This window comes from Camellia sinensis, chromosome 10 (assembly GCF_055761805.1).
Source record: "Camellia sinensis isolate YWXY chromosome 10, ASM5576180v1, whole genome shotgun sequence".
Taxonomy (NCBI): domain Eukaryota; kingdom Viridiplantae; phylum Streptophyta; class Magnoliopsida; order Ericales; family Theaceae; genus Camellia; species Camellia sinensis.
This window is the reverse complement of record NC_138970.1, coordinates 170,890,003-170,913,231: the sequence shown is the minus strand read 5'-3', so window position 1 is coordinate 170,913,231 and position 23,229 is coordinate 170,890,003. Positions and strand designations below refer to the sequence as shown.

The following is a 23,229-nucleotide window of genomic DNA, read 5'->3' as shown; positions in this document are numbered from 1 at the left end:
CAAAAAAACAAAAAGGTAACAATGGTTTGAAAACTTACAAAACCAGTGTTAGCAAGGCGAATCAACAAGTGACAATGGCGAACACTGCGAGAGAAGGAATGCTGGCACAAGAAATGGCGCTAAAAGGCCGTTAATACCGTCGGGAAAATAAGAAATCTGGAGCTTACGATGCTACAAATGGCAAAACAAGATGACGGGGGCAAAATGGATAGGCTGTAGGTGATGAGACGGTGGTAGGATCACTCATTCACCATCAAAAAAGTGCTGTTCGTGGTGTCTGCGAAGCCTAGATGAACATGAAATAAAGAGGAGATTGGTCTCTTTAATGTTGAATTTCTAGAGAGAGAAGTAGAGGACAAGCTCCCAAATTTTGAAATAGCAATTAATTTCAAGAAAGGAAATGTAAGGATAAAACCAATGTCAGAGATTCTGCTCCAAAAAGGGGTCTTAGTGTTTCTAAAGTCAAAAAGTGAGCAAGTGCAGACATGGAAAAATGGGTTTGGAAATTCAAATGTTTAGAGTGAGAAAGTGATGGGTAAGATGGTTTTGCTTATTTTCAAAAAACTCTGAGATGGTTTGCTTTCATGTCACATTAGCAGCCCCAAACTAATCAGATATAGATGTGTGGCAGCTCGACAGTCAAGTATGTACGTCCGTCAGTGTCGAGCTTGAAGTCTAACGGCAAGACGATAATGGTGGATAGTTGAGCGCGACGCTGAAAAGATGAAACCAAGCACAAATTAGTGATCATCGAGCAGCGTGAAAGAGCTGGTGTGAACCAAGCTACGAAATAACGGCAACCGACGAACGACGACAAATCAAGCTAGTGACCGAGCTGCAAATTTGATGGGTTGCTCCTCTAAGGCCGAGTAGCGGCAAACTCGTGGCTGAGCAACAGTCCAACTGAACAACAAAGACGACCGAACAAGATTGAACCGAGCAAAATTGAAGACAGTCGTGCAACACAGAACACGAATTTGAAGACCAAAATAATGATTGAGCTAAGTAGATGTCGTGTGTAAATTAAGCGGAGTTGCTCGACCTTTCAAGTGTTAGAAAAGGCTTGACCGAGCAATAACGTCAAAATTGAAAAAGCATGACTGACCAATGCATGAAGAAGTGAGCTGAAAAAATTGATTTGCTAATCACATCCGAACCAAAGTGCATAAGTAAGACTTGGCCGACCAAGCACTGAACATCACCTTTTGATTTTTTAAATGGGACCAAGCAGACAGAATTTACCATTGTCTATCTTGGTTGGAAAACGTATTAGCTCAGAGCATATTAGACAAATTGTGCAAATGAGTGTTCGTCTTCGTGGCCCACCAAACACTTCCATAGCAAATTTACAAAATTTGATCTGGAGTACCAAGTTAGTAGGCCCCACACCTATTTCACCAAGTGCAAAACAACACCAAGCACCCAACAAGTAATATTTGCATGATATTACTATGCATGGCACTCAAGGTATGGCCCACAAAGCGTTACCCATCAACATTATCAAAGCATATTAGGAATTGGCTATGATAAGGCAAGTTTAGACTATTTTGAAGCATTATTGTGTTGCTTGGCCTAATTGATGAACTTTGAAAAATATATATACGTAAATTTAAAAAAAAAATTATGTATATATTTTTTTCAAGTCAAGCAGCCACGCTCGGCTTACAGAGAGAGCACCAAGCTAGACAATTACGAGGCTAGTGAAGATACACATGTTCAGTTTGGGGGGCACAACCGAGCTACGAAATGCTGGGCAAACACAAACATTGGGCCGAACAATAATTTTGAATCCAACTCACGAAGTTCAAATTAAGTTGTGATCAACCGAACTTTGAATTTTGTGACAAAATTGGCTTTCACTCTACTAAACATAAGCGCAAGCTAGGGGGCAAATGAAGTGGGATAAATTTAACTAAGTCTTCGAGTTTGGCCCAAAGCCGAACCCGCACCAGTGGGGGAGCTAGGAGCTCAACCCAATGATCAAACACTTGCTTCTGGTCAAGGCAATCAAGGTAGTTCGGCCCAATCCGAAACAAACCGAGCAACATGGTGGACCTCCTGGTTAGACAGGTAACTAGTTCGAAGTGGACCGAGTAACATCTTGGACCTTCTGGTTAGACAACCACTCTGGAGTAGACCAACTTATAGAAGGCCAATTCATTGAAGATCTTTCTTGGGCTCACAAGAGACAAACAACTCTGCTCCTCTCCCTCTGTCTAAACAGAATGTGGAGACATGGAGGTGTAGAGGGACAAGGTGCACACATGACAGACCTGCATCTGAGTGTCAAGCGGAGTGGTCGTCCTCCTCCAATGAGAGACGACCACTAATGAGACAAACAAGACAAACCTGCACCCGAGTGTCAAGCAGAGTGGCCGTCCTCCTCCAATGGGAAACGACCATGAATAAGACACATTGGACAAATGGTGGAGAGAGAAGGTCTTGGAGGACAAGCAACCTTGTCCTATAAAAGGTGAGCTGTATTCACTCTCAAGGGAGCCGAAATCCACACACTTAACATATATACACTCTTTGTATTCTCTCTTCTTCCTTTCCCTTAGTCCCTGCCTTTACCATCGGAGAGGTTTCCAACCAAACCCCGGTTGAGCAACCTCACTGTTTGCTACTTTGTACAGATCTTCAATTCCCAAAGCACGCTGTTCATCCACGAAGTTCAACCCTTCTTCATAATGCAGAAATCACCCCCGTACAATAATCATTACCTAAATTCCATTGTTTGAAATCAAATATTCAGAGACTTTGAAACCAAGATAGAACCCAAGGATTGTTCCTTTTTCATGGCCTCTTCTTCCTCTCTTAAAACATTGATTCTTTTCGATGTGAATGGATAGCCCTCTACACCATAATCCTGTATGATCCTAACACCTTGATTACTTGAAACCTTACCAGTCCCATCAAGGATCATAAGATGAGGAATTCCCCTAACTTTAAACAATTCCTTCAAGCATTTTAGTGTCTCAAAATCGGAAAATGGAATGGCAAGCCATGGCATTTTCACGAAGTAGGCATCGAATTCTTCATCAACTCTATCAGATGAGATGAAAACAACTTCAAAGTCCCCTTTAGATGAGAGTTCTTCATGAACTTCCACCAAATTTGGGGTGAAATGGCGACATGAACCGCACCTTGAGCTGGAAAAATATAGTCCCACTATCTTTCCTACCAAAGTACTGACTTTAACCTGAAAAAAAATGTCAAATTAGCATCAATCTCGCTAGTTTGTATAGGGAAATACACACCTTCATTTAAATTAAAACCCATGTATGCCTCTCAACATGGCAGAATGCAAAGCAAAAATATTTATATTTTCCTGAAAAAAAAAGTAAAGAATGTGAGGATATGGATATGGATATGAATGAAAATTTTCTATTTCTGTATTTTGATGAACAATCTTACTATTATGGTAAAAACACATCACTAATTAGCTTCATTTCTCGTCAAATCTAACTTTTTCTTTTTTCTTTTTTTTTCTTTTTTTTTTGGGAGGGGGAGTGGTGTTTAAGAAATGAAAGTGACAAGACAATACAAAGACAGTTCTTTCTCTCAATTTCTTATCATTTCTCACAAAATTTAGAAACCTCATTCTTATCAATTGTTATCATTTTTTACCAAATCGCTTGAACAGAAATATTAAATAAAATTCTCAAAACAAAAGAGTTCTCTTCATTTGTTACCATGTCTCACTTAATTTGTAAACTAAACATGAGCAAAACATCTTTTTTCTCATCATTTCTAACCAAAACCACTTAATCCAAACAGGCAAAAGCATTTCCATAAATCATCTACTGAAATTGCTTCCCTACAACACTTCTTAATCAATAAAACACAAAACCCAATTCTTTTTCCCAACACAAATCAAGATTATGTATCTCAAAACATTTAATTTAACCCAGAAAAAAAAAACTAAAGTCATCTAGGTTATAATATACCTGGTCCCCATTGTTACGGATGAGGAAGTCCCTATCTTTGTTGGAAAGAAGAGAGAGGAGATCTTGAGTAACATTGTTGTCGTTGGAATTAGCCATAGATTGAAATCTGGGTTTGGGTTTGGGTTTTGGATCAAATTCAGAGGTTTTTGGGTATTTGTTTGTTGAGATCTTCGTCTGATTGGTGATCGTTTTCTTTTATATTTGTTGGGTTTTTGAATGAAAAAAGGATTGTAATTTGTAGACTTGGTGAGGAAGGCAAAGGAAGAAGACTTGGGGGGTCAATGTCAAACACGTCAGACAAGACTAATGGTAGGGTTTTGGGTTTACAATAATGCCACGTACACAAGATCATACATAGAATCAAACATAATAATTATTTTATCAGAAAAATAATAGTCACAATTGACATCATGACAATCGCAGATGACAAGCTCTAGTTAAGATAACAGCTGCGGCTGACAAGCTCTAACCGGTCTTCCCCGAACTACCGGATGCACAGTTTTGTGTTTGAATCTGTGTTCGATCGTTTGTGTGTCTAGACTGTTTTCTTGGGTTTATCCAATGATGGATGATTTATTAGGAAGAGGTTTCTCTCCAGTAGAGTGTATTGTTGAGCTTGTGGGGCTCACCACGGGTCCCGTTTCGATTAATCGAACCGTTCAATATGTAAAACTCATCAAGTACTTCATACCTACAAAAAATTACATTGATTGGAAATCGGTAGCCCTTTAATCGAAACACATTTTTGTTAACAATTTATTTTTAAAATCATATTTATCATTGACAAAAATATGTTCTAATTAAGGGGTTACCAACATCTGATTAACGTGATTCTTGACAAGAATGAAGTACTTTATGAGTTCTATATATTAAATGGTTCGAATAATTGAAACGAAATCTATAATGACCCTTATGGGCCTAATAGTACACTCCAATGAGAGAAAACTTCTCCCAATTGATTATATATGTTGATGTGCATCATTACATCACCTCACAACAACAAGAATGAACAACAAAAATCGAGTCTTTTGTCAAAAGCCTATTTTAGAAAGTAGGTTAAAAGTTAACTTTTTATTTATTTTTAATTTTTTAAAAAAAAATATGCAAAATATATATATATATATATATAGAGGTGATGTGACTCAAAAAAGTCAAAAAAAACTTAACTTTTAATCTACTTCCTAAAATAAGCCTAATTGTTTGGGTGTGTATTTTTTGCTACTTATTTTTCTTAATTTTTGGTTTTATGATTTTTTTTATAAAATTTATTTCATTTTATTAGACAAGACAAATCAAAAAAATAAAAAATAAAAATAAAAATTGAGTAAATTACACATATACTTCTAAGACCATCTCCAACTCAGCACATCAAATTTAAATTTGATAAAAAAAAAAAGAAGCAACTTTTTGTTGCATCAATCATTTCATCAAACTAATATGAAATCAAAGATATGTTACAATTTTTATCAAATTGAGAATGACTGCAATTTTTACCAATTTACTGTTCAAAGTCCTTAGAGTTGCAAGTAGTACAACAACATCGAATGACTACCCAGATGTCCAGCCGATTATCCCCCGAACGACCACTTTGGTAAAAAATTGCCCACAACATATTTTAGATTTGAGTGAAAATTACACTAGCTGGTCGACCAGCTAGATGTCCGCTCAGTCGTCCTCCTGATCGACCGGTGATTTGATGATACTCCATTAGAGCACGTGATATCAGATGAAATTTTTATTTAATTTTTTATTCAAATTTAATAAAACAAATGAGTAAATGTTGGAAATATCCTAATGTTTGCTTAAATTATATTTTATTCAAATTTTTACCCAAATCAAGAGAGATTATTCAAATGTTTACTAAAAAATTTTAAAACTATTTTGTGACTCTCAAATTTACCACTATGTGATTAGTAAATTGTTTACTCAAATTTACGGTTAAATATGAGTTTGTCCATTACAAAAGCAACCATGAAATCAAAATGCCATAGAAACCCACCCACTAATATTAAAACCCAAATCACAAAAGTAAGAAAATGCAATATAGTATCCGAATCCAACCTCAATTAACTATCAATAAGTGTTAGTTGTATATATCTATATTGCCATATTGTACACCTTACCATATTGTGCATTACTTCCCATATTAGTTTCTCATTCTCCTATATAAAGGAGTCTTGTATTCACTCATAAATTCATTCATTCATTCTCTTTTCTCTGTACTTTCATAACATGGTATTCGAGCTTAGGGTTCTCTCCTCCTTCTCTTCATTTTTTTTTTCTATCTGGCAGCTTGATTCTGTCTCACGTTGGTTTCTGCGTATTCAGTCCATCCCTGATTCAATGTTTGGACTATACCATCATTTTCGTCTTTTCAAGACAAAGCTAATGCCGCCAGAATCACCTCCATACAACGCCGCACGCTGTTCCATGCACCTCCCGAACATTAGTCACATGCTGTGATGCTTTCTACGTGCCCCCATGTGCCATTTTGCCCCTGCCTCGCGCTATCTTGCACTGCGGCCTCACCTGCTAACATGAGCCACGTGTTTTGCCGTCATCACTAACGTTGACCTTGGCCTTTAGTACGCCACTGCCCCTATTTGCTAACGTGCGTCGCGCCTTCTCTACTACACTACGCCGCGCCTCAGCTATGCTAATGTAAGCCGCGCCTCTGTTGACATCAGCTTCCCTTTTGCAGACGTTAGCCCTGCACCCTGTTTGGCCAAAATTCAATTTTAGGTTTGTTTTGCTTATTTTTTGCACCTTTTCTGATCATTTTGGCTTGGCTTCAAAGTATTTTTGATGTTCCAGATTCACCAGTGCCCTCTGTTTTATCCAGTTCTACTCTACCATCACTGGTTCTCCTTTGTGATTCATTATTTAATCATATCATGGCTTGTTCAGACAGTTATCCTCAGCACGGCCACTATTCTAGACCCTCCACAATCTACAGCCGAGATCAGTCTTTAGCACATTTCGCGTCTACTATAGTTGCCTCTGGTTCATTATCCGTCGTTGCCCCGTCACCACCCTACATTCTTCAGGACATTGAAGCTATTGTCAAAAAGGTTATTTCTACCTCTGGTACACCCTTTACTGTCCTCTCAGTTACTTCAGGTACCTCTTCTTGGTATTTTGATTCTATTTGTTATTGCCATATGACCTCTGACCCTTCACTTTTCTCCTTTATTACAACATCTTCTACGTTACCTGTTATTCACGCTACTAATAGCTCTCAAATGCATGCTAGTCATACAGGTCATATTTCTACCTTTACTGTTTCTCTTCCCCACACTTATCTGATCCCCAATCTTACACTTAATCTTGTTTCAATTGGTTAACTCTGTGATCTTGGCTTCACTGTTCTCTTTTCTCTAAATAGTTGTGTTGTGCAGGATCCGAAGATGAGACAGACTCTTGGGATCGGTCGTAGTCATGGATATCTGTATGAGCTTATCCACCTTTGCATTCCTTCCTCTAGTCCTTCCACTGTCCAAATTGCTGCTCCTACTACTGCTAGTTCTCCCCTTGCCTTATGGCATTCTCGGTTAGGTCATGTTTCTTTTGGTCGTTTATAATCTCTAGTTTCCAGCGGTCAGTTAGGCCCTATTCCAAATGATAAAGTAGATTGTCTATCTTGTCAACTAGCAAAATGATCTGCTTTACCATTTCTATCCAGTACTTTTATGTCTCATGTACCTTTTGATCTTATACATTCTGATGTTTGGGGACCGTCACCTAATACCACTATGGGGGGATCTAAATACTTTGTCATTTTTGTAGATGATTTCACTCGTTTTACCTAGTTATTTCTTATGAAGTCTCACACTGAGTTACAACAAATATACTATGATTTCTCACAAATGCTCAAAACTCTATTTTCTTCCACTATTAAAGTTTTTCGTGCTGATAATGCCCAAGAATACAAAGAAACAAACTTTTTGAGATTCCTTTGTCAAAATGGCACACTTTCTCACTATTCTTGTCCTGGTACCTCACAACAAAATGGTCGTGCTAAACGTGAACATCATCATCTTTTAGATACTGTTCGTGCTCTTTTAATTTCCTTTTCTTGTCCAGAGCACTTCTAGGGGGAAACCGCTCTCACAGCTGCCTATACTATCAACCGTGTTCTTTCTCCTACCATCAACAATCATACCCCATATGAGCGCTTATATGGCCAACCTCCTATCTATTCTTGCCTCCATGTGTTTGGATGTGCTTGTTTTGTCCCCCTTCAACCACATGAGCATTCTAAATTAGAACCTCGAGCTCGTCTGTGTTGCTTCTTGGGGTATGGATTGAACATAAAGGCTATCGTTGTTGGGATCCTATTTCTCAACATCTTCGTGTCTCTCGTCATGTGGTCTTTTGGGAAGACAAGATGTTCTCTTCTATATCTAACTTTCATTTGTTCACTCCTCCCACTACATCATTCTTCATAGATCCCTCTCTTTTGTTTGATGAGCTTGATACAAACACTATTTCTGCCCTGCTGCCTCCGACCCATCCTGAGGATCCTGCTCCATCTCCTGGTCCTGCTGATGCTTCACTCCCTGATCCTACTCCTAGTCTTGCTCTGCTGCCTCCGGCCCATCTTGAGGCTCCTGCACCGCCTCTTGGTCATGCTTCTGAGGTACCTCTTCGTCATTCTACTCAAGTAACACAATCTTCTATCATTCTTCATGATTTCATTGTTGGTTCTACTGCATTTTCCTTTCATGAACCTACTTCCTACCGAGAGGCTTGTTCTAACCCTCTTTGGCAGCAAGCTATGGCTGATGAATTATAAGCCTTTGATAAAACTCATACTTGGGATGTGGTTGATTTTCCTCCTGGCAAAAGTGTTGTTAGTTGCAAATGGCTTTACAAGCTCAAGACTCATTTTGATGGTTCTATTGAGCGTTACAAAGCTTGTCTAATTGTCTGGGGGTTTATGCAAGAATATAGGATTGATTACGAAGAAACCTTTGCTCTTGTTGCCCTTCTGACTTCTGTTCGTAGCTTACTTGCCATTGCTACTGCTCGCCACTGGAAACTTTGTCAGATGGATGTGAAAAATGTATTTCTCAATGGCAATCTCATTGAGGAAGTTTATATGCAACCTCCACCTGGTTCCTCTGTTCTGCCCTCCAAAGTTTGTAAACTTTGCCGTGCTTTGTATGGGTTGAAACAAGCTCCTCGTGCCTGGTTCGCCAAGTTTAGCTCCATTATTCATGATTTTGGATTCTCCTCCAGTGCCTATTATTTTGCTCTTTTTATTCGTAATACAAAGCGTGGTACTGTTCTTCTTCTTCTCTATGTGGATGATATGATCATCACTGGGGATGACACAGTAAGTATCTCTAGTCTCAAATAGTTTCTCAGCCGCCAGTTTGAGATGAAGGATTTGGGTCTTCTCAGCAATTTTCTCGGCTTGGAAATCTCTCATGATTCGTCTGGTTACTATCTCTTCCAAGCCAAGTACACTTTTAATCTCTTGGCTCGTGCTAGTCTTATCGATTGCAAGACTACCTCTACTCCCGTTGATCCTCAGACTCGTCTCACACCTCTTGACGGTCACCTGTTGTTTGACGCTACTTTATATCGTCAGCTAGTTGGTAGTCTTGTCTATCTCACGATTACTTGTCCAGACATTGCTTATGCTGTTCACATTATTGGTCAGTTCATGGCTGCTTCTTGCTCTACGCACTATGATGCTCTAGTTCGGATTTTACGCTATCTCAAAGGCACTATGTTTTATGGTCTTCACTACTCCGCTCACTCTTCCCTTCAGTTACATGTATTTTCTGATGCTGATTGGGCAGGGGACCCTACTAATCGCCGTTCTACTACAAGATTTTGCTTCTTCTTGGGTGACTCTCTCATTGCCTGGCGTAGCAAAAAGCAAACTCTTGTTACTTGTTCTAGTACTGAAGCTGAGTATCATGCTCTTGCTGACACTACTCAAGAGCTTGTGTGGCTTCTTGGCTTCTTTCTGATATGGGCGTTTCTCATCCTGCTGCCACTAACCTCTATTGTGACAATCAGAGTGCTATTCAGATTGTACATAATGATGTCTTCCATGATTGCACCAAGCATATTGAGATTGATTGTCACTTCATACGGCAACATGTTACTAGTGGCACTATTCGCCTTATCTTTGTTATCTCTGTCGATTAGACAGCCAACATCTTCACCAAGGCTCATCCTCCAGGACCCTTTTCTGACTTACTTTCCAAGCTCGAGTTGATATCTGCAATGCCACCTTGAGCTTGAGGGGGGGGGGGTGTTAGTTGTATATATCTATATTGCCATATTGTACACCTTACGATATTGTGCATTACTTCCCATATTAGTTTCTCTTTCTCCTATATAAAGGAGTCTTGTATTCACTCATAAATTCATTCATTCAATTCAATATGTAGAGTTTCTCTTTTCTCTCTACTTTCATAACAATAAGCATAACCCAGTTCAATCCAAGCTCTGAATTTCGTAAAAATTAACTATAAAAAAGGTTTACCCTGAAGTTAGCTCACCATTAAGCAATACTTTTTTTGAATTACAAATACAATGAAACAAGAACAGGAAGATAAGACAGAGGCACTGAATTTCAAAGATAGTTAGTAAGAAATTTACATACCAAAAACCCAGAAAAAACCAATAAAATAGAAAAGAATTACAAATGAATCTACAGATAAACTGTTTGACCAATTGTCTAGCAGAGTGATTCAGATAGAGAAAGTACTCACCAAAGGGATTTTGGGAGAAGAATATTTGTACCCACTTGAGATTGCGATGTGAATAACCCAAAACTTTATTCAATTATCAATGGAAAATGGTCCTTTATATATTTACTTATATATAAATCTATGAGTTTCCATATACTTGGAGGGGAGTCAATGGAGGTGTAGTGTTGGTTTACTTTTTAAAATTTAATTCTTTTTTTAAATTATGAATTGGATAAAATATGATAATTAAATATATTTTTAAAATATAATTTAAAATTATTTTCAAAACTGTTCTTTTCACTTTTATTTTATTTTATTTTATTATTATTATTTAATCATTTTTTCTCTTTCATCTCTCATCTCTCACATATCCTCTCGTCTCTCACATTCTTTCATATTATATACATTAATCAATTAAAAAAAATTACAAATTATCTCAAAATTATTTTAAAACTCATAACCAAATTAATTTTCTTTTTTCAAATCATGATTTAAAAATTCAAAACTTAAAATACAACTCTATACTTAAATCATAATTTTAAAACTAAACCAAGCATACCATTTTCTTCAAAGTTCGGTAAAGAGGCAACCATAGTATGTGATCCACTCTTCCACGCACATGTATTTTGTTCCCAGCTCACGAGATTTTTTTATTTTTTTTCCCCCTCTCATGATAGTCATTGGTATGATAGTAATTATATTACAATGTAACTTAATATCTCTTCATAAATTTAAATTTGAAATCTCACTCACCTTAACATCTAAATGTCCTCTCTCTACGGCCACTTGGACAATTACTTGAGATCTCGCCGAGTAATGTAAATATCTTTAGATTTTACAGTTGTTTCAAGTAAATTTTTTTAAAAATATATATATAAAGAGAATTTGTAAAAATATTAAAAACGTACAAATCATGCAATAAAAATAATAAAAAAATTACAGAAAGAGATATATAGTAAGGTGAAGTGAAGGAAAAATAAAATTAATTTTCTACTTGTGTTCACTTGATGAAAACAACAATTTGTTAAATTTTCTATAAAATCTTGTCTTTTTTGTGAGATCAGTTTTGATGGAAAATATATTCCAATAAGACCATTGAAGATGTGATGATGATATAATATATATATATATATTTGGATACATCCTGAAGTGGGATAAAATTAACTAAGTCTTGGGGTTCGGCCCAACGCTGGATCCATACCAGTAGGGGAGCTAAGGGCTCGGCCCAATGACCAAACACTTGCTCCAAAGTAAGGCAATCAAGGTAGTGGCCTAGTGCCAGGCTCACTTTGAAACGGACCGAGCAACATGTTGGACAACCACTCTAAAGTGGGCTGAGCAACATATTAGACCTCTTGGTTGGGCAGGCAACCACTCCGTAGTGGGCTGAGCAACATGTTGGTCCTCTTGGTTGGGCAGGTAACCACTCCGAAGTGGGCCAACATAGAGAAGGCCAACTCACCGAATATCTTTCTTGGAGCTCGCAAGAGCCAAAAAACTTTGCCCCTTTCCCTCTATTTGAACAGAACGTGGAGACATGAAGGCGTAGAGGGACAAGGCCCACACATGACAGACCTACACCTGAGTGTCAGGCGGAGTGGTCGTCCTCCTCTAATGAAAGACAATCACTAATGAGACAAACAAGACAGACCTGCACTCGAGTGTTAGGCGGAGTGGTTATCCTCCTCCAATGGGAGATGACCATGAATACGACAAATAGGACAAATGGCAGAAAGATAAGGTCTTGGAGGACAAGCAACCTTCTCCTATAAAAGGTGAACACTATTCACTCTCAAGTGAGGGGGGATCTAGACACTTAACATATACTCTTTTTTGGGGTGTTTGGAAAGAAAGTTTTTAGCTTTTTTTAGGCTCAAATTCACAGAAAGACAAAATAGGCTAAAATAGCTAATAAGACAAAATATCACATCAAACCCATAATCATTTCACTTTTTTTCTCACAAACATCACATCTAACTATAAAAAAATTCAATCATATTCCCAAACACATAAATTTTAGCCTACTAAAATAGCAACTTCCGAAACACCCACTTTGTATTCTCTTTTCTTCCTCTCCCATAGTCCCTCACTTTACCATCAGAGGGGTTTCCAACCAAACCCTGTTCAGGCAGCCTCACTGTTTGTTACTCTGTGCAGATCTTCAATTCTGGGAGCACGCTGTTCTTCCACAAAGTTCAACCCCTCATAGTGCAGAAATCACCCCGCACAATTGGCACCGTCTGTGGAAAACGTTCACTAATTACTTCGTGACGAACTCCGACGATGGGAATTAAAGGTACTTCACCACTTAGGATTGGAGAGAAGACTCCAGGAACGAAGAGAATTAAGTAAAAAGTTCTAGCCCTCTCTATAGGGAACGTCGAACATTACACGACAGTTCGGCCCTTGATGAAGTAGAGCGACGTCACGTCCCTGCCTTTGAATCGTCTCAATGTCTGTTTGTCAAAAAGGACCACCATGACTGCATCATCGACTTGATGAGTTTGGAGATTGAGGAGCTTTGTGCTCAACGGAGAAAGCAAATGATGCCTCTGGTGAAGCCAAGGAAGTTCAAAGAAGGGTCATCACAGCAAATGAGGTGCACTCCACTTCCGCTTCCACAAAAAGAACGGTCCAACCACGGTCCTATTTATGTTGAGCGTAGCTAGCTGATTTCGATACGCAGCAAAAGGCCCAGTAGAAGTACAGACTATCCTAGAACGAAGAATCTCTTAGAAGACTCTTGCAAGAGGCAAAAGACTGTCAGTCATTTCTCAATAATCTTTCCTCATCCGCACCGAGCGATCACGTGACTTGAGGACATGGTTGAACAACAACAAATGGTAGTAGTGTCTAAACAAACAAAAGGAGCATCTAGATTGGTTTGTTCGTTAGATGGAGCGTTGTGCTTCGAACCGACTAATCCCTTCCCCGTTCTGCCTTCAGATTGAAGCGATGGAAGCTCCCTCAAGAAATTCATCCTCTATAATGGATAACGGGGGTCTTAACCCACGTGCTAAGTGGTATGCTTGGTGAAATTTATGCCAAGTATCGTTATTTGAAAGCATGGTCCATGGTAACAACTTGCGCTCAACAAAGAACCGAGTTACACTCTTCGTTGAGTTTCTTTTCATGTGTTATACATATTTCACTCGACAATTGAGCAAGAATGGGTTACAGGTCTTAACCTACACCCCAGCCCGAAAGCTCGGTCCTTTGGTCGAAGTAGGACCCCAAATGGTATAGCTTGGTGGAATTTGTGCCAAGTATCGTTACTTGAAAGGCATGGTCCATGATAATAACTTGTACTTTACGAAGAGCCAAACTACACTCTCCGATGAGTAAAACTAGCCCAAAATTTTCTAAGGCACAAAGCCTAGTCTGTCCGAACAGACGGTTTGTTTGGCCTCGAAGCTTCTCCTCGACTGGGGACTTGGAAAACTCTTTCCTCAAAAATTTTCTAAGGCACGAAGCCTAGTCTGATCTGACCGATTAGACGCCTCGTTCGCCCCCAGAGCTTTTGTTCAGCCTAGGGCATGGAAAGTTCTTTCCTCAAAATTTTTTTAAGGCACGAAGCCTAGTTTGATCGATTAGATGCCCCGTTCGCCCTCAAAGCTTTTTCTCGGTCGGGGCATGGAAAGTTATTTCCTCAAAATTTTTCTAAGTCACAAAGCCTGGTCTGACCAATCAGACGCTCCGTTTGGTCTTGGAGCCTCTGCTCGGCTAGGGGGCATAAAAATTTCTTTACTCAAAATTTTTCTAAGACGTGAAGCTTGGTCTGACTGATCAGACGCCCCACTCAACCTCAGAGCCTCTACTTAGTTAGAGGCATGGAAAGCTTTCTTTCTCAAATTTTCCTAAGGCATGATGCCTGGCCTGATTGATCAGAGGCCTCATTCGCCCTCGGAGCCTCTGTTTGGCTGGAGAGCATGGAGCCTAATTTGATCAAGCAATAATCTTTTGCTCAGCTGGGGGCAAGACAACTGACTTCAGTTAAGGCCAAACAGACAATCTTGCAAGGTTTCACTATTGTTACTTGACCGGAAGAGCAACTCAATTTTTCAAAGGCATAAGGTGAAGTCTAGCCGAACAACCAAAGATGCAAGGCTATATCCTTGATTCTCGGCTAGGGGACAAACAACATAAACAGAAAGAAATTGAAAGTAAAGGGTACAAGTTCAACACTCGGTAAATTTCGAAAATACTTCATTAACTTAAAGTTTCATTGCAAAAGAAGGAGCTCGACCCAGCGAAGGTGCTACGAAACAGAAAAACTATGAAGAGGGATGAACAACAGAAGTTGGTCGGATGCATAACACTTGGATCGGCAACAAAAGTTGGTCAAACGCCCAATGCTTGGGCTGAGGAGTAGAAGTAGGTCGAACGCCCAACGTTTCGGCCAAGCAACAACAGTTGGTTGGATGCCCAACGTCCACTCTGAAGTGCGCCGAGCAACAGAAGTTGATTGGACACCCAATACCCATTCTAAAGTGGGTCGAGCAACGAAAGTTGGTCGGACGCCCAATGCTCACTTTGAAGTAGACAAAGCAACAAGAGTTGGTCGAACGGCTAATGCTTGGGCCAAATAGAAGAAATTGGTCAAATGCCCAATGCCTGGGCAGAGCAACAGATATTGGTTGGACACCTAACGCCTACTTTGAAGAACACTCGAGCAGCAGAGGTTGGCTGGACGCCCAACACCCATTTTGAAGTGGGCCGAGCAACGAAAGTTGGTCGGACGCCCAATGCTCAATCCGAAGTGGACTGAGTAACAAAAATTGATCGGACGCCCAATGTTTGGGCCGAGCTGAAGAAATTGATCGGATGCCCGATGCTTCGGCCGAGCAATAGCTGTTGGTTAGACGCCCAATGCCCACTTTGAAGCGCGCCGAGCAACGGAAGTTCATTGGATGCCTAACACCCATTCCGAAATGGGCCGAGCAACAGAAGTTGGTTAGACGCCCAATGCTCACTCCGAAGTGGACCAAGCAACAAGAGTTGGTCGGACGCCCAATGCTTGGACCGAGCAACAAAAGTTTGTCGGACGCCTAACACTTGAGCCGAGCTACAAAGTTTATCAGATGCCCAACGCTTAGGCCAAGTAGCAGAAGTTAGACGCCCAACGCTTGGGCCAAGCAACAAATGTTGGTCAAACGCCCAACGACTGAACCAAGCAGCAGAAGTTGGTTGGACGCCTAACACTTAGGCTGGGCAATAAAGGTTGGTTGGATGCCCAACACCCACTCTGAAGCGCGTTAAGCAATGAAGGTTGATTGGAAGCCCAACACCTATTCCGAAGTGGGCTGAGTACCGAAAGTTGGTCGGACACCCAATGCTCACTCCGAAGTGGACTAATCAACAGAGGTTGATTGGATGCCTAACATCCACTCTAAAATGGACTAAACAAAGGGAGCGGGTCAAAACTAGCTAAGGCAAAACCAAGTTTCAAAGCTCAAGTAAACAACCAAAAGATTGATAACAAACAAAGTTGGAAGTGCAACGTTCTACCAAACAAATACACTATAAACAACGAGCAAAGGTCGAAGGAGTGCAGTGCCAGACAAGAGTCAATATTATCGAAGTCGATACCAAAAATATAACAATAATGTGTTAGATAACTCTCAAGATCAGAGGTGCTAGGGTTGACAGTAGCTTAGTGGTAGAGCAACCAAAATAAAAAATACAAACTCGTAACGCCAAAGCTGTTAGGGCCGACCAAGCAACACGGTGATGAAAAACAAAAATTATGCAAACAAGCTGCTAAGGCCGACTAACTAAGTGATGGACAATTCACAAGCCGAAGGTAAAATGATCGACCAATATATGAAGAAATAAGCTGAACAAATAGGCGTGCTAATCACGTCCAAACAAGAAAATGGTGCATGATTCGCATGACCGAGCAGTGTCAGCAAGCTATGCTTTGAGACCTTAGCTGACCAGGCATTGAGACCAATACCAATTTATCTCCTACAAGTGGGATCGAGCAAAAAGATAGCCAATATGTCTTTCAAATTGGAACAAGGCTGTGATAAGACACACTTGGCCTGCTTTGAAGCGCCATTGAGTTGCTCGACCTAGTCGACGAACACTGCAAAAAAAAGAGAGTATATTATTATTATTATTATTCTGCATATATATTTTCAAGTTAAGCAACAACCCTCAGCCGACCGAGAAAGCACCGAGCTAGGCAATTAAGAGATTTATAATGATGCACATGTTTAGCTTGGAGGTATCACCGAGCTACGGAATACTAAGCAAAAACCAAGATAGACCCAACACAAACACTCTGAGCCAAACAATAATTTTGAATCCAAACTATGAAGCTCAAATTAAGTTGTAACCAACTGAACTTCGAAGCTGGTGACGGAATTGGCTTCCACTTCGCTAAACGTAAGCGCAAGCTGGGGGGAAAATGAAGTGGGATAAAATTAACTAAGTCTTGGTGTTTGGCCTAACGCCAGATCCGCACCAGTAGGGGAGCTAAGGGCTCGGCCCAATGACCAAAAACTTGCTCCAAAGCAAGGCAATCAAGGTAGTAGCCTAGTGCTAGGCTCACTCTAAAACGGACCGAGCAACATGTTGGACAGCCACTTCCGTGGACCGAGCAACATATTGGATCTCTTGGTTGGGTAGGCAACCACTTCGAAGTGGGTCGAGCAACATGTTGGACAGCTACTTTGAAGTGGATCGAGCAACATGTTGGTCCTCCTAGTTGGGGAGGCAACCACTCCGAAGTGGGCCAACTTAGAGAAGGCCAATTCACTGAATATCTTTCTTGGAGCTCGCAAGAGACAAACAACTCTGCTCCTCTCCCTCTGTTTGAACATAATGTGAAGACATGAAGGCGCAGAGGAACAAGACGCACACATGACAGACTTGCACTTGAGTGTCAGGCGGAGTGGTCGTCCTCCTCCAGCAAATGAGAGACGATCACTAATGAGACAAACAAGACAAATCTGCACCAGAGTGTCAGGCAGAGTGGTCGTCCTCCTCCAATTGGAGATGATCACGAACAGGATAAATGGGACAAATGGCCAAAAAACAAGGTCTTGGAGGACAAGCAACCTTCTCCTATAAAAGGTAAACACTATTCACCCTCAAGTGGGGGAGGAAATTCAGACACTTAACATATACACTCTTTGTATTCTATCTTCTACCTCTCCCTTAGTCCATGACTTTACCATCAGAGGGGTTTTCGACCAAACCCCACTCGGGCAGTTCATTGTTTGTTACTCTGTGCAGATCTTTACTTCTCGGAGCACGGTTTTCTTCCACGAAGTTCAACCCTTCACAGTGTGGAAATCACCCTACACACAATCCCCGCCCCCCCCCCCCCCCCCCTTAAAAAAAAAAAATAAAAAAAATGAAGCAAACAAAAAGGGCTACACCCTCCCTTGATAAGCCTAACATATAAGCCACCAATTCTGCTGCGGGATCGTTTACCACTGGGAACTCTGCAGGTTGCCCCGCACCAAGCTTCGCCATAGCATCAGTGTAACAACTGTAATATTATCAACACCCATCAAATATTCAATGTAACAACAGTAATATTACTAACTAATAATAAAACTTCAAACAAGATTGATGAATCTCAAATATTCAAATATAATTATAAGCTGGATGAAAAATGTGGTACATCAATTACAACAATGCTTGTGTCCGTAATCCATAATAAATGAAAAACATAAATAAATAAATAAATAAATAAATAAATAAAAATTGTGGCTTCCATACCTAGAACATAGGTGAGAATATTAAAATTGATTTCACAGAATTGAAAATTTTTAAAAATCTCAATCCTCAATCAAAAAATAAAAAGTATGCATCATTTTCGTCCTCTAAACAAAAACATCAAAAATAAAATTCATACTCAGAGAACTTGTAAGACTATAAATTCTAGATTCCTGAATTTAAAATTTTAATAAATTCGAGAAATTATTATCACTCATCATCTCTTTTTTTTTTTCATGAGAAATACAAAGAAGAGTAGTTATTTTTCAAGTTGTAACCTTTTGATCTTAAATGGGTGATTAGAATAACTCCAAAGCTCAAATTCATCAAAATCTAAAATGGATTCAGTTAATGAAAGATATATAATTGTAAGCTTCATATAACAATAATTATTTGAAGATGTAGATCAAAGTTCCAACCATGAATGTGAACATGTCTTCACTTCCCAAATACTTATAGTTCTAGACTTCTCCACACAAAATGTACAACAACAAACTCTTATTTAGCATAGGATAGCACACTAGACACTTCCATCCACACACACACACACACACACACACACACACATATATATCTATGCTTTCTCATGCTTTCCTGCAGACGCCTCCCTCGCAAGTCCTTCCCTCCTTCGCCTTTCCTGGTGCCCCTTCACCATTCTCTTTTGGGTCATCTTTCTTGAGTGCACACTTGGGGTGAAGATCAAAGTCACACACCTTGCAATAAAAAGACCAGCCATGCCCCATCTCCCTACACCCATTGCAAACATAACCACTACGACGGATTCGTGTGAGCTCGTGTTCCACATGGAGTTCGTGTTTCAATTTCTCAGGCCATCCCTTTGCCATTTCCTCTATCTGTTCATCCAATTTCTTCAAGTGGTCTTCAGTGAAGGGATAGGCATCTGCACCGTGGGCTTGCAACAGCGGCCTGGCTTCTGTAGTGAGTGTTCGGCCACTAGGTCCAATGGCAACAACTGCAGGAATTCCTCTGATTTTGAACCTACGTTGGAGGAATGCCTTTCGCTCATCACCTAAAGGGAGGGCTAGCCACGGCATGCTTGAAAAGAAGTCATCAAAGGAGGGTTGATCGCGATCACTTGAGATGAAAATTATTTCGAATGCATTGTCCTTGGCCTTAATCTCGTCGTATATTGAGATTAACTTTGGTAGAAAAGCACGGCATGGAGGGCACCATTGGGCCGAGAAATAGAGAAGAACGGTCTTTCCGACAAGTTCAGACACTGGGACCTAACCCACAAAAAAACCAAGTAATATGATCACAATGGTACCAATGGGGGATTAATTTCATAACAAATGAGCCTAATCAAACTCAATTTTAAGAACTACAAGAGTAATCATACCTTGGAACCACTTTTTTCAATCACAAAATCATTTTCACCTGAAACCAAAATTGATTCCAAAGTTTGTGCTTCGAGTCTTGCCTTCTCAATCTCAGCAAGCTCAGCTAGCTTCTCAGGTGAAAAGGGGTAAGCTTCAACACCATGTTCTTCAACAAACTCTGCAACATTTGGATTTACAGTTTTCCCATCTGGACCGATTATAACCAATGTTGGAAGGGCTCTAAGCTCGAAGTATCGAATAAGTTTATCACAGCTCTTGTCCTTGAAAGGCAAAGCTGGCCACAGCATAGTGTCAAAACCTTCCTTGAAAGACTCTTCTTCATCGTCTAGAGATACTAGCACGATTTCAAAATTGTGGCCTTTTTCCTTGAGTTTCCTATAGAAATCCACAAGTTTTGTGGTGAATTGGAGGCATCCTTTATGAGCAGTCATTGAGAAATACAGGCCAACCATCTTCCCTTCAAGCTCTGAAACAGGAATCTGATAGCAACCATATTAAAGGTCATTAAGGATGTCCTTAAACTCATCAATCCTATAGGCTGAGTATGATTAAGATGAAAGTGGGGGAAAATAAGGAGGGAAAATAAAAAGAGTAAAGCTTTTTTTCTGAATTTGTTTAGCATAAAAGTGGTGGAAACTATTAGAAAGTTACCCTTTTTTTGTTTTTTTATTTTTGTTTTGTACATATATATTAATATGGTAACTAATTTTTTAGTTTCTTGTAAAAACAAAACCCAAGAAAATTCAAGGTGTGTTTGATTTGTATTTTGAGATAATTTTTAAAAAAAAAAAATTAAGAAAGAAATTTTAGAATTTTTATTTATTTATTTATTTGTATATTTTGAAAATAATTTGAGAGTTTGAGATAATTTGATATTTTGTGATAATTAAGTAAATGTGTATAAAAGAAAAAGTGATTGAGAAGAAAAGAAAAGTGAGAAAAAATGATTGATTGATGTGTAAAAGAGAATAATTTTAGAATTTTTTAAAAAAAAAATTGAACAAAACAAAATTAAAAAAAAAAATCAAAAATTATATATTAAAATACAAACCAAACAAGTCCTAAGTTTTTTCATAGCAGGAGTTACTAATAATTAAAATTTCAAATTCCTCTCTTTACTCTGGCAAAATTTGTCTCTTAAATGCTTACAAGAATTTTTTTCTTTCACTTCCTTTTTTATCCTCATCACTTTTCAAATAATTGTAAACATTACCTGAATTCCATTGTTTGAAATCAAATAATCACGAGACTTTGAAACCAAGATAGATCTCAAGGATTGTTCCTTCTTCGCAGCCTCTTCTTCCTCTCTCAAAACATTGATTCTTTCTGGTGTGAACGGATAGCCCTCTACACCATAATCCTGTATGATCCTAACACCTTGATTACTTGAAACCTTACCAGTCCCATCAAGGATCACAAGATGAGGAATTCCCCTAACTTTAAACAATTCCTTGAGGTGTTTTATTGTCTCAGAATCGGAAAATGGAATGGCAAGCCATGGCATTTTCGCGAAGTAGGCATCGAATGCTTCATCAACTCTATCAGATGAGATGAAGACAACTTCAAAGTCCCCTTTAGATGAAAGTTCTTCATGAACTTCCACCAAATTTGGGGTGAAACGGCGACATGGACCGCACCATGACCCGGAAAAATATAATCCCACTATCTTTCCTGCCAAAGAACTGATTTTAACCTGAAAAATGTCAAATTAGCATATCAATCTCACTAGTTTGTATAGGGAAATAAACACCTTGATTTAAATTAAAATCCATATATGCCTCTCAACATGGCATAAAGCAAAGCAAAAATATTTATATTTTCATAAGAAAAAAAGTAAGGAATGTAAGGATATGGATATGGATATGGATATGGATATGGATATGGATGAAAAAAATTCTATTTCTGTATTTTGATGGACAATCTTACTATTATGGAAAAATACACATCTAATTAGCTTCCTTTCTCATCAAATCTCACTTAATTTCTCATCATTTCTCACATAATTTATAAACCTCATTCTTATCATTTTTTACCAAATCGCTTGAACAGAAATATTAAATAAAATTCTCAAAACAAAAGAGTTCTCTTCATTTGTTACGATATCTCACTTAATTTGTAAACTAAACATGAGCAAAACATCTATTTTCTCATCATTTCTCACCAAAATCACTTAATCCAAACAGGCAAAAGCATTTCCATAAACCATCTACTGAAATTGCTTCCCTACAGCACTTCTTAATCAATAGAACACAAAACCCAATTCTTTTTCCCAACATAAATCAAGAATATGCATCTCAAAACATTTAATTTAACCCAGAAAAAAATTAAAGTCATCTGGGTTGTAATATACCTGGTCCCCATTGTTGCGGACGAGGAAGTCCCTATCTTCGGAGGAAAGAAGAGAGAGGAGATCGTGAGTAACACTGTCGTCGTTGGAATTAGCCATAGATTGAAATCTGGGTTTCGGTTTTGGATCAAATTCAGAGGCTTTTGGGTATTAGTTTGATGAGATCTCCGACTGATTTGATCGTTTTCTTTTATATTTGTTGGGTTTTTGAAAAAAAAAAGACTGTAATAATAAAAAATGTACTGTAATAGTAGACTTGGTGAGCAAGGCAAAGGAAGAAGACTTGGGGGGGCAATGTCCAACACGTCAGACAAGACCAATGGCAGGGCCTTGAGTTTATCCATTGATGGATTATTATACAGCAAAGGAAGAAGGCTTGTACAATGTCCAACTCGTCAGACAAGACCAATGGTAGGGTTTTGGATTTATCCATTGATAGATTATTTATTTAAGTCCTCGTTTTAAACATTTTGGGGTTAAAAAATAAAATAGGTAAGTTAAAAAGATAAAATATTATATTGAAATTATAATTATTATAATTTTTTTTATAAAAATTAAAAAAATCTAAAAAAAATCAAACAAGATTAAAAAGAAAATTTCAATACAAAAAAATTAACTACTGTAGTCAATGTCAAATGAAGCTTAAGTCTTATTTGAGAATAAATTATTTTAGTAAAATTTAATTTTTTTAAAAGATATAAAAATAAAAAAATAACATAATAATTTTTTAATTATAATTAAAAATTATCAAGCGGGACATTATTATACAACACCATATGTTGATGTGCATCATCACATCACGATAGGATTTATCCATTGATAGATTATGTGGTGGTTTGAAAAATTACTAAAATAATTAATTTTTTGGATTTTTTATAATTTTTTTGGCTTTTTGTGTTAAAAATTGGCTTTTTTATGATTTTTTTTGTGATTTTTTTATGTAAAAAAATTTAAAAAACTAAAAAATTAACTTTTTTTTAAACTTTTTTCCTAATTGTCCCAATTTAAGTCTTGTTTAGGAATAAATTATTTTAAGGTTTTTTTAAGGTCCTCGGTATTAAAATTTTATAGCATAAATGACATCTAATATTTTCATAATGTCTAAGGTCCCTCAATCTGATCTAGAG

At 38.5% G+C, this 23,229-nt stretch overlaps 1 protein-coding gene and 1 pseudogene across 2 annotated transcripts in view; both read right to left on the bottom strand.

The window, feature by feature from the left end:
* LOC114299214 (putative nucleoredoxin 1) overlaps nucleotides 1–4,046 on the bottom strand; it is a 28,287-nt pseudogene extending 24,241 nt beyond the window's left edge. Inside the window, exons 1-3 of the transcript XR_014343147.1 lie at nucleotides 3,951–4,046; nucleotides 2,760–3,202; nucleotides 2,618–2,626 (exon numbers count right to left, since the gene is read on the bottom strand). The product of XR_014343147.1 is annotated as a putative nucleoredoxin 1 (transcript). The remainder of the gene's footprint in view (nucleotides 1–2,617; nucleotides 2,627–2,759; nucleotides 3,203–3,950) is intronic.
* A 14,696-nt stretch (nucleotides 4,047–18,742) lies between these two features.
* Nucleotides 18,743–22,536, bottom strand: LOC114299195 (putative nucleoredoxin 1). Its single transcript, XM_028243883.2, has 4 exons — nucleotides 22,106–22,536; nucleotides 20,969–21,448; nucleotides 19,755–20,234; nucleotides 18,743–19,641 (listed from the first exon to the last, which is right to left on the bottom strand). The coding sequence occupies exons 1-4, from the start codon at nucleotides 22,199–22,201 to the stop codon at nucleotides 18,979–18,981; spliced, it is 1,719 nt and encodes a 572-aa protein (XP_028099684.1). The 5' UTR covers nucleotides 22,202–22,536; the 3' UTR covers nucleotides 18,743–18,978.
* Nucleotides 22,537–23,229: the final 693 nt, after the last annotated feature.